The 10,924-nt window shown below is 46.7% G+C and overlaps 2 protein-coding genes across 2 annotated transcripts; one reads left to right on the plus strand and one right to left on the minus strand.

Annotated features, from left to right (window-relative positions):
* The first annotated feature begins 106 nt into the window (after positions 1-106).
* On the plus strand, positions 107-7,679 carry tdrd7b (tudor domain containing 7 b). Its single transcript, XM_088393981.1, has 20 exons — positions 107-284; positions 1,257-1,466; positions 1,611-1,755; positions 2,434-2,617; positions 3,045-3,127; positions 3,211-3,419; positions 3,500-3,814; positions 3,907-4,190; positions 4,255-4,438; positions 4,529-4,640; positions 4,700-4,902; positions 4,983-5,117; positions 5,410-5,493; positions 5,561-5,695; positions 5,835-5,945; positions 6,028-6,176; positions 6,255-6,463; positions 6,531-6,714; positions 6,787-6,947; positions 7,009-7,679. The coding sequence occupies exons 2-20, from the start codon at positions 1,260-1,262 to the stop codon at positions 7,224-7,226; spliced, it is 3,312 nt and encodes a 1,103-aa protein (XP_088250107.1). The 5' UTR covers positions 107-284; positions 1,257-1,259; the 3' UTR covers positions 7,227-7,679.
* A 45-nt stretch (positions 7,680-7,724) lies between these two features.
* Positions 7,725-10,713, minus strand: LOC148403274 (calcium-binding protein 2). Its single transcript, XM_088394112.1, has 8 exons — positions 10,574-10,713; positions 10,445-10,507; positions 10,191-10,332; positions 9,378-9,408; positions 9,093-9,236; positions 8,213-8,322; positions 7,993-8,140; positions 7,725-7,907 (listed from the first exon to the last, which is right to left on the minus strand). Exons 2-8 carry the CDS (start codon positions 10,504-10,506, stop codon positions 7,879-7,881), a joined length of 666 nt encoding a protein of 221 aa, XP_088250238.1. The 5' UTR covers position 10,507; positions 10,574-10,713; the 3' UTR covers positions 7,725-7,878.
* Between the last annotated feature and the right edge of the window lie 211 nt (positions 10,714-10,924).

Here is a 10,924-nt window from a genome sequence, read left to right on the forward strand (position 1 = left end):
GACTGAGCATTATAATTGCGATCGTGTTTTCCTAAACTAAAACTATAATAAATTGTTTTTGTCCGTTTCGTGCGCGTCTTGTCATGATCTAGAGGCCCAGGCTGAATTGACCAATCAGGCTGCGGAGGAGAGGCTGTGCCGTGTCCCGGTTGGAAGCCACACACACCGGCTTCCACAGCTCCAGACAGATCCGGCCGCGCCGCTCCGTGGTGTGGTGACAAGCGCGTCAAGACAGCGCCTGTCAAACTTGGAACTCTTGAGAGAAAGGTGGAAACGCGTTCAAGGTGATTAACGGTGACTTTAACAAAACTTTGCGTTGTTTTGTTTTTCTTTTTCGAGCTTGAGACGGTTGTTTGTTTGTTTTCAAGCTTACCAAGTTCGAATCGGACTTCCGGGTTTTTCTTGCAAAATAAAGTTACCACCATCGAAATCAAGAAGAAATTTGGGGCACTTTCGCGTTTTATATTAAAAGACTTTTGGACTACGTTCCGGTTTTGCCATTAACTCCCCAGGTAACTTGCAGGTTTCGTATTTGTGGCAGGATGATTTTAAATTCCTTGTCATTTAAACGCTCCGGTATGATTGCAATGCGTATTGTCAGCAAATCGGTGCAAACAAATATTTGCGACGAATTTAAGTCGATTTACTTTCGCAAAGACAAAACTTGTGAAAACTCTTCCAAATAGTTTGGTGTCGAATCAAGGGCGTGGATCTGAATTGTGACACGTTACGTCATTTAGGTTTCATTTCGAGTCTGCACACAGCAGTGATTGAAGTCTTTCAAAACCCCCAAGCGTATTTCGTGCAGTCACTTATTAGTTTGTGCACTTGCTCGATATTATTCCGTTAGAGGCATTTATAAACAGCATCAAAATAAATAGGCTCCCAGCTCACGATTTACACCAAATGACGATAATAATAATTAAAAAAAAAAAGGTCTGTCTAAAGTGTCCCACCACATCAATTCAGCTTATCATATATTATAAATCTCCAATACGTGTTGACACCCAGTCACGATTTAACTTGTGTATTGTTTGGTATTTTAAGGATGTTTCGGCGGTTTGGCAAATTTCTTTTCTTTTGGGAGGAGGAATGCATTGACTTTGCTGCCTCACAGAATTTCGACAAAATTTAAAAACAATTATTGTGTCATTTATAAATTTCTGAAATGTATCATTTTAATGTGTCTGTAAGGCCACACTCATCAAATTCATTGCCTCATCGGAATGTTTTCTGCGCACGTATTTGCTGTTTAGACCATGTCTGACGGAGATCTGGTCAAGAAAATGCTAAGGGTCATCCTCCAAGCCAACAAGGGAGGACTATCGCTGTCCCGCCTGCAGTCCGAGTACAAGGAGCTGACCGGTGAACAGATTCCACATAAGCAGATGGGACACAACCATCTGGACACTCTGCTGGCCAGCATGCCCTCGGTCGTCCGCGTGGACCGCAGCCGCTCTGGGGAGGTGCGAGCGTCCTTGCAAACAGTCTAATCCGGTTGAAGGAGATTTAGAAAACTGAGCCTCGCCGATCAGTCACATCCTCATTGATACAAACAGCCAGCTATCTAATAATGGCTTTTTTTTTTTTTTTTTTTGGTATGTCTCCAGTTGGTGTATTTTGCCTCTGCGGATAAAGAGACGGCCCACGTTGCCAAGGTGATGGCTCGCCAGCGCGGTTCCAAGAAAACTGGGCGGCCCCACGTGGTGAACACCCAGATGAGGGTCAAGCCAACGGCCTTGCTTGTCTTCAACGGTACACTCAAAGTTTTTGGGAGCGTCATGGTTAGATTGACAAAATGAAAATGTCGGAGCTTTTTATATTGCGCTGAGGCGAAAATCTATAAAATCCACAATATTTGTGGGCAGCGTTGAAAGGCACGAGTGTTTGTGAGTAACATGTTCACCGCAATTAACATGCTTTGTAATTCAATCAAATGATCTAATATGAGGTCATCATAGAGTTGCTGCTCACATACTGCCCAGACCCTTCTTAGTTTGGTCCTAACGTTTGCCGTGCCTCCACTAGAGAGTGTGATTCTGCAGAATATACTCGGTGGGGGTAAGGGGGGGGGGGGGGGTCTTGTAGGTGGAAGAGAGAGCGCTATAGGGGAAGAAAACGAAAGGCAGCACAATGCTCGCGTAAGAGCTATCGAGCAAGAATGACAGCGAGCCACGCTGAGAATTAGCCACGAGACAACAGCGGCTGATTCATGCATCAGCCGCTACACCACCCGCAATTTGAATATTCAGGGAGAGTCAGACCTGGATCGGACTGCGAGTTTGCCGACGTGACGCTCGTCCGCTGCTTTTAACATTCGCCGTAGGTACGCATGGCTGTGTCATTGATCCAAGTATTTGGGGTCTCCTGTGTGACACGTGCCGTCTAATTCGATACTGCATCCTCTCAGCGTGTACGTGTGCTTCGATGCAGCAAAACCTCAAACCTCCCTGAGGCAGCCGAGCCACCGCGGACGGAGCGGCGGCAGAGGAGGTGGCGGCGGCGGCGGCGGCGGCGGCCGGGGCTCCGGACATGGAGACCACAGACAATCCCGGGAGGTGAAGGATGGACAGTCGGAGGGCAGGTCCAAGATGGCCAACCAGACCACACCCGGCAGGTAAATAAACCCGCGACTCTTTGGCCAGCCACAGTTGACTCGGAAAACAACCCAGTGACATCATCATCATTGTCCCGCGGCGGTACAATGGGGTGCAAACCTTCCTAATCCTTCTATTCTCTGCTAGATTAACCCATGTAAACCAAACTAGAGTGAATCAGCACATCTAAGGGAGCCCTCTGGAGCTTTTATGTTGACAGCCGTCGGGTTCTATTGCGCAAACCTCCATTCGGTTGTTTGGCAGGAAGTCGTCGAGTCATCACCATGGAAGCAGAAACAAAAACAAAAAAAATGCCGTTCTGGATCTGTCCAATGAAATTTTGTTTGCTAAGACAGGACTGACTTTTAGGTTTGGGCTCCTCACCATGTGACACGGAGCCAGTACTAGCAATTTCTTGGAAAACTAAGACTAAGGTCCCGTGTCCAGGTCGGAAAAGAGGATGACGCTCCCGTCACGCTTTCAGAAGGAGGTACAGGCTCACATTTCCAGAAACACCCAACACACTTGTCGTAAGTCTCCGTTTCGTCTCCTGAGTCGTTATTCAAATAAATCTTCAATCTCGTCCTGATCTTTGTCTGCATCTCAACTCCAGAAACTTCCCATTTGAATGAGAATTTGGACTCGGGCAAAAGCAAAGTGTACAACCCTCAGCAGGTCCAGAGCTGCATCAAGGACATCCTGTCCCTGTACAGCAACGGTTTTTGGGTGTCCAAGCTGCCTCAGATCTACAAAGAGCTCTACAAACAGGACCTGCCAAGCGAGGCCATCCGAGACCTGGAGACCTGGAAGCACATATGCACCGTAAGTTCTTGGGGAATGTCATGCCGTGGTGGTGTGTAATCAGCGTCTTTTGGATTTTATTTATTTTCTTGTCTCTCCAGATCGAGCGAACATGCAGCAGTAACCCGTCTGAGCTGCTTCTCTACCCGGCCAAGGAGCGGACGAGCGGATCCGTTCCTCCTTCAGCTTGTGTCTCTTCTTCCAGCTCCCCACCTGACAAGCCCTCGCAGTACCCCGACCAACGATTACAACAATCCGGCTCACAGCCTCCTTCGTCCTCGTCATCCCCCAGCCCGCCCTCGTCGCCAGGTTCCCTTAGCCCCGAGCTGAAGCAGAAACTGGAGGAACTTCTGCTCAAATATTCCAGCGGGCTGTGGGCCCACGCGCTGCCGAAGCTCTTCCAGGACACTTATAAAGTCAGAACGAAAAAAAACAAAAAGAAAACCACTCCAAACTCCTCATTCCCGTGTGGTGGTGCGCTTGAATGTTTTCTCTTTTCTTGAATCAGACCAAACTGCCTGCGCACGTCCTGGATAACCTTCACCTCCTCTCCGACATCTGCACCGTCGACTACCCGATGCCCGACAACCCCAAGAGGGCCATCTTGTATCGGAGGAACACAGGAGGAGGAGACGAGAACCGTAACAGGAGAAGCTCGTCGGCCAGTGAGGAGGAACAGAAAATGAAGGCGAGACCTTGCGAGCGCTCGGTGCCTCCTCTGCAGATCCCCAAAGAGGAATATCCCTCCGTGCTGGTGGTGGAAGCCACAAACACCAACAAAGTCATTTTGAGGTACATGAGATGTTTTGAAGCGGATGAGGTGGCTCCTTCTCACCGTGTCCTTCTTGGTTTGAAGGTACATCGGTGAGAACTACTCGCAGGCTCAGGAGCGTTTGGAGGATGAAATGAGGGAATTTTACAGCCCGGGCAAGTTCACGCTTTGCTCAGCGCCGCCGTCGGGCCAACTCATAGCCGTCAAAACCGAGGAGGAGGAAGTTCTGAGAGCTCAGGTGTGCGAGCTCTTGGTGGATAAGGTGAAGGTGAGAGGTTAGGAGGTTTTGATTTCAAACACCTGCCCAATTTTTTTTTTTTCTCTTCAAGAATTTCAAATTGCCCCTGCGGCTTTCCAGGTGTACTTTGTGGATCATGGTTTCTCCGAAGTGGTTAGCAAAGGCAAACTTTTCGAGCTGGACGAAAGGTTCTTGAAACTACCTTTCCAAGCCACCAAGAGCAAACTGGCAGGTGAGAGGGAAAATGCCGACGTTTCCTTCGGCATCTATTCTGGAATTTTCTGTGTCCAGGTCTGGAGCCCTTCAGTCAGGAGCCCGCTGTGCTGAAGACTTTGGAGGCCATGGCGAGCGGCCGCATCCTATTGGCCGAAATCCTGCAGAGGGGGCAGACCCCTTTGATGGTCTTGTACGACACGTCGCAGGATGACGACGTTAACATCAACGCCGCCTGCATGAACGCTCTGCAGGACAAGAGCCTCGCCAGTCCCTTGCAGGTCAAAAGGGGGAGGGGCCAACTGCTGCCCACCTTCTCAGGATTTCCAATCTATAAAATCTTTTTGATTTTTTTCCTCAGGTCAACAGCGCTTATATGAATGTGACCGTCACCAGCGTCTGCTCTGATGGGACCATCTACTGTCAGCTCCCCTCCAGAGGTCTGGCCAAACTCAACGAGATCCTCGACAACATCGAGACCTACTTCCACGCGCAGGTGACTTTAAATACGCTCATGGAGCGTGTTGTTGATTTTGTCTGACATTTCAGCCTCTGAAGAGTCTTTTGTGAATGTGTCGCTGGTGTCTGAAATTAGCGGATGGATTGAGATTAGGTTGATAATCTGGATTTGATCCTTGGCCAAGCCACTTAGGCTGTGAGCAGCACGGCCTCACCGCTCTCCTTTAAAGCTTTACGTGGATGTTTACGGAAACGTGGCTCGTCCACGCATTGCAGAGGAAATCTCACCCCGCCTCATTTCTGACTCATGAAATGAATGTTCCTCCCAGGTAACGTCAGAGTTTCTGGTCTCCAGGCCATTCTGCGGCAAAGGATGCGTGGCTCGATACAAAGGCAGATGGGCCCGCGTGGAAGTAAGACTGCGTGAAAAGAAACAAACTGCCCGTATGACAAACTGACAATTTTCTATTTCTTATTTAGATCACAAATCTGCACGGCAGCAGAGTGTTGGACATCCTCTTCCTTGACGTGGGAGTCCAGGCTTCCGTAGAAGTCTTTGAGCTCAGGGAGATTCCACACAAGTTCCTCCGTGACCTCGTGGCCATCCCACCGCAGGTTGGCATGACAAAACAAAACAAAACAAAACAAAACAAAACAAAACAAAACAAAACAAAACAAAACAAAACAAAACAAAACAAAACAAACAAAAAATCAAACAAACAGCAAGTTTGGTCTATCATCGACTCATGTCTAGGCTGTCAAGTGCCGCCTGGCAGACCTCTCTGTCAGCGTAGGATCCTGGAGTCCAGATACTGTCCAGTGGCTTCGGGAGAAAGTTCTCAACACCACTGATTGCAGCATGAAGGTCATTCAGTACTCACGTTTTTTTTTTTCCCCTGACGACGCGGAGTGTAAATGTTCATCATATGTGAAATTTGCACCTGAAGGTGGCCAAGGTGGACAAAAGCAAACAGTGCGTCTACGTTCACCTCTTCACCGACAAGAACTTCCACAACCCAGCTTGTAGTGTCAACCACCAGATGGCCCACTCGGACCTGTTCAAACAGCAACCTGATGTCTATCTGACCAGCCACAGGTGCCTTGAACGCTTTGGAACGACACCTCTGACCATTTCCCCCCTCCACTTTGTCATTCCTTGTCATTTTTGTCATAGTCCCATCAAGATCTCCACACTCGCCGCACCCAGCAAGATTTCGCGCGATGGAGACCTCACCAACGGCAGTCCTAAGTCGGTGGCAACCAAGACTTACCTCCGAAAAATTCCGGCCGGACCCAAAGGACCTGCCGGCAGCCCACCTGGGGCTCAGTCAGGCCCTTCATCCGCTTTCCAGCTGCCACCGTTGCTAACCCTGCCCCCTGCAGGTCAGCATCTCCATTCCTGTCATTTCTGTCTGTACATGACCTGACTTTTTTGGGGGGTCACGTCCAGGGAACAATATGGACGTGTACGTATCAGTGGCGTGCCATCCGGGCCACTTTGTCCTCCAGCCCTGGAGGGATATGTACAAGCTGGTGGTGCTGATGGGGGAGATGATCCTCTTTTACAACCAAACGGACGACAGACCTCTGAGCGTGCAGAAGAATCACATCTACGCCGCCAAGGTGGAGAACAAGTGAGTGAAGCACTTCACAAGTCAACATCACGGAACTTCTGAACGTGTGCACTCTTCCTTCTCTCCGTGCAGCTGGTACCGCGTTTTAGTGAAGGGCGTTCTCAGCAATGGGCTGGTGTCCGTTTACGAGTTGGACTACGGAAAGCACGAGCTGGTCAGCTGCACGCAGCTGCGAGCTCTTCACAAGGAGTTCAGACAGCTGCCCTTCCAGGGAATCACCGCTCAGCTAGCCGGTAAGTTTTGCATCCAAAACCCAACCAAGGCACCTTCCTTTTCACCCGTCTCGGCCCTCAGGAGTGAAGACGAGGCAGTGGTCCGAGGAAGCTTCCATCGTCTTCAGAAACCACGTGGAGAAGAAGCCCCTCGTGGCCCAGCTGGAGGCCGCACAGGAGGCGGCAAACTCCTGGGACAGGAAGCTGATCGTTTTCCTGGTGGACACCTCGCAGCAGGATTGCGACATCTGGGTGCACGACATCATGGCCGAGTTTGTGGACAAACTCCCCGATGAATAAAACTGTGGACAACCTCAGCTTTGCTCCTTGGTCTCCGACAAGAGCTGAGACATTTTTCAAACAATTCCCGGGACTGAAAAGAATGGACATAAGAGACTGAAGGTTAAGTGGAGTAAAATATCGCCCCCCCCCTCCCTGTGGCCGTTTTTGAGACTACATCTAGAACTTGATTGCGTGAGTGCAGTGCCGCAGAAATAGTGTCAAACACGGCTGAGCTACGCCGTTTGAGTCGCGATGGCAATTATTTGCACCCTTTCCAAATAATACGCAGAGATCATTAGAAATTAACCAATGCATGTCAGTTTAAAATGAACGCGCCACATTCCATTTATTTTCTAAATGCTGTTGAAAGCGCTGAGCTGCACTGTTGACTAATTTATTATTGCCTGGAATCTTGCATTTTATTTAACATTAAGATATTGACTTGTGGAATAAAGTCAATGTGACAGAAAATTCTTGTGTGTCCTTTTCCCCCGTAAAAATACCAAAAAAAAAAGCTATTTTGGATTTCTTTATTAAAGTAGCAAAACATACTCAATTTTCTTTACATGTTACGTTAAATTGACTGTATTTTTTTCAGTTATGACAGGCACACAATGTCGTATATGTTGAACTACAAACTTTTGCTCAGTTATTGTTGCAGTGCTGGCTGCTAGCGGATGGAGAGCATCATCACAAACTCTGAAATGAGGAGCAGAGAAGAGACACAACAACTTGATGTGAGTGAGACAAAAAAAAAAAATCAGTCAGCTTTGGCCATTTTCACCTTCAAAGTCAATATTTCCATCTGCGTTGATGTCCAACTCCTTCAGGATCTCCTCCAGCTCTCCTTTCTTCAACTTCTCGCCCAGGAGGCTCTTGGCCGCCTCCTTCATCTCGTCCTGCGTGATCTTCCCATCTCCGTCCAAGTCAAACTTGGCATGACAAAGGTGACTTTAAGGTGTGTGTGCGTTTGTCTAAGATGGTGGTGTCAAACAGAAGCCCACCTGGAGGAATGCCGACTGGAGCTCTTTCAGTCCCAGCATGTCTGCTGTCTCGCCCATCATTCTGGGGCCCATCAGTTCAGTAAAGTCTTCAAAGTCCATCAGCCCGCCCACTAGGGAGGGAAGAATTGCAACATGAGCGGGATCGATTGCAAGTTCTCATCAGCGTGACACAGTGTGAAAGGTCACATGATTAATCAAAATATATATATAAATTGAAAAAATGGCTGTAAAATTTCAGCAAAATATGGAAACAAATTTGAAAAAAAAAAATCTGTGAAACTGCAGCTGTCGACTTTAGTTGTAATATCACAAGCCACCACTTGATGGCAGATGTCTTGAGTGTTCACTGCTCAGACTACTTTTTGTAAAAAAAAAAAAAAAAAAATCAATATCTTTGTTTCACTTCAAAGCTTTTGTTGCTGGCTTTGGATAGAGGATCATTTATATAGGCATTGCAATTTTTTTTCTCAAAAAATTGCATATATTGAGAGCATCCATGCACATATTTCCTCCCTCGCAGATGTGTGCGCACCAGTACGAGTGTTACTTGTAGGGGACCTCAGATTTGGAACAAAATGGATGAAGCCTTAAAGGTCATGCCCTCTCTCTAATTAAAATAAACCCATCATTTTCACTATCAAACCTATAATTAAATCCACCTTTCCATAGTTAGCTGTGTATGTGTGTATAATGAGGTTCTGTCTGTCCATCTGTCTGTCAGTCTGTCCGTCCAGGCCCCGTTATATTATATAAGCTTATACTTAGCTTCACTCGGGGACCCTTTTCCTCACACTATTAAAATGTGTGAAGAATAAAGTTTCATTCATTCCTTCATTCATTGAAATCGTAACAGTATTATACATCTGGTTTGAGGCCTCACTCCTCATTTTGATCTGCTGCACGATCTCCAGCAGTTCCATCTCGGTGGGCATGTAGCCCATGGTCCTCATGCATTCAGCCACATCTTTGTAGTTCAAGTAGCCGTCCTGGTCATAGTCAAACTCCTTGAAGGCTTCCTGCAGCTCTGTAAAAAAAAAAAAAAAAAAAGGCAACAACCTTGAGAGCGTTTCCAGAATTGGATTAGCGCTGTTAAAACTTTAATTGGGCTACTAAAATACAGCAAGCCGGGGTTACCCAAACAATTGTTTTGATTGGCGAGACTTACCGTCTAATTCCCCTTGTGCTAATTCTCTGTCCTGTTGAAAGACAACAAGGACATTTTTCATGTCAAAGCTTTGGTTTTCTGCACATAGCATCCAGCAAGATACATCAGGCACACAGACAGAAGCTGATGGAAATCACCTTTGCTGAAGCTAACCAAGTGTGGCGTTAAGCGGCAGTTAATGTGGGGCTTAACGCACACGGGGCAGTCTTACGGGATCAGTCCGTGTGCTGCTTGACGCCACCATGATGTCTGATGTTCGCAAGCAGCTGGAGTAGTTGTTAAAGAATTTCTTTTTTTTTGGGGGGGGGGGGCATTTATTAAGCGTTAGCATGAGTGGTTAATAGCAGCCTACATGATAAATATAATCTGTGAAAGAAAAACCCTAACCCTAACCCAGAAAATGTGATCATAGAAATCTTGCATTACTATAACACCAAGAGTTTTCATAAATTATTTTTGAGTTGTGTGTTTTTTTTAAGATCCATTTTCTAGCATGCAATTAGGCATAAGCTAACGTCAATGCAACTTTTATGCTATCAAGATGTAGCTTTCGGAATGTAAACTGACAAAAAAAAGCCAATTTAGCGCATGAAAACAACATAAAAAAAATGTTTTTATACGCAATATAATCTGCTAACCAATGTGGCTATTTTAACAAAGTACAATAATAGATCATATTTCTTTTAGGCATCAATATTTTACTTTAGCCAAAATGTTTTCTACTTCCCACTACTGTGCAAATGCTCAAAACGCTTGAAAATAATCAATCCTTTTTGTGTGTGTGTGAAAAGAAAGTTAACTTTGTGTACTCACAGCCCCGAAGACGCTGTTCAGCACAGAGTTGTAGACCTTGTTCATGCTTTCGTTGTTCTTCTTCGACTTTTTGGATGACTTCTTTGGCGTCTCAGACACAGAGCCCGATGGAGAGGCCTGAGACGAGGCCGGTCCACTTTTGCTGTACCCGATGACAACGTACGTGGATGAGCGCTCAAGTCTTTGTGTGTGCACATTATTTGAACATTGTCATTTCCCATTCATTTCCCATTAAGTGATTAAATGAAACATACCCATCGGTTGAAGTGGAGTCTGCAGAAGTTGTTGATGGAGTTCGTTCTCCTACCTTGGACATGCTGAAATAAAAAAGAGAGCTATGTAATGTGTCCCTTGGAGCTTAAACTTTTCTACAATGTCCTTACCTTTATGTGTCCCCTGCAGGGTGAGAAAATGAAGCAGGACTGTGTCCAGAGTTGTTCCTCCTTTCCTGCTCTCTCTGATGTCGTGTCTTTGGCGCCTTGACCTCTTTCTATCCAAGAGGCTTAGCAGCTAATTACCTGGCTGAAAGTGTTGCCAAAGAAAGCAAAACAGGGAGCATTCCGAACCCTAACCTTAACCCTAGCCCCAGCCCTAGCCCTAACCCTAGCTCTAACCCTAACCCTAGCCCTAAACCTAACCCTAGCCGTTTTATGGGGCAGCACACAAGCTACTATGTTGCAATTTTTCCAAGATAAATGACAAGATGTTTGAGGTACCATCAGAATTTGAACTCA

Source organism: Syngnathus floridae, chromosome 1 (genome assembly GCF_059516105.1).
Source record: "Syngnathus floridae isolate MCC-2025c chromosome 1, RoL_Sflo_1.0, whole genome shotgun sequence".
Lineage (NCBI taxonomy): Eukaryota > Metazoa > Chordata > Actinopteri > Syngnathiformes > Syngnathidae > Syngnathus > Syngnathus floridae.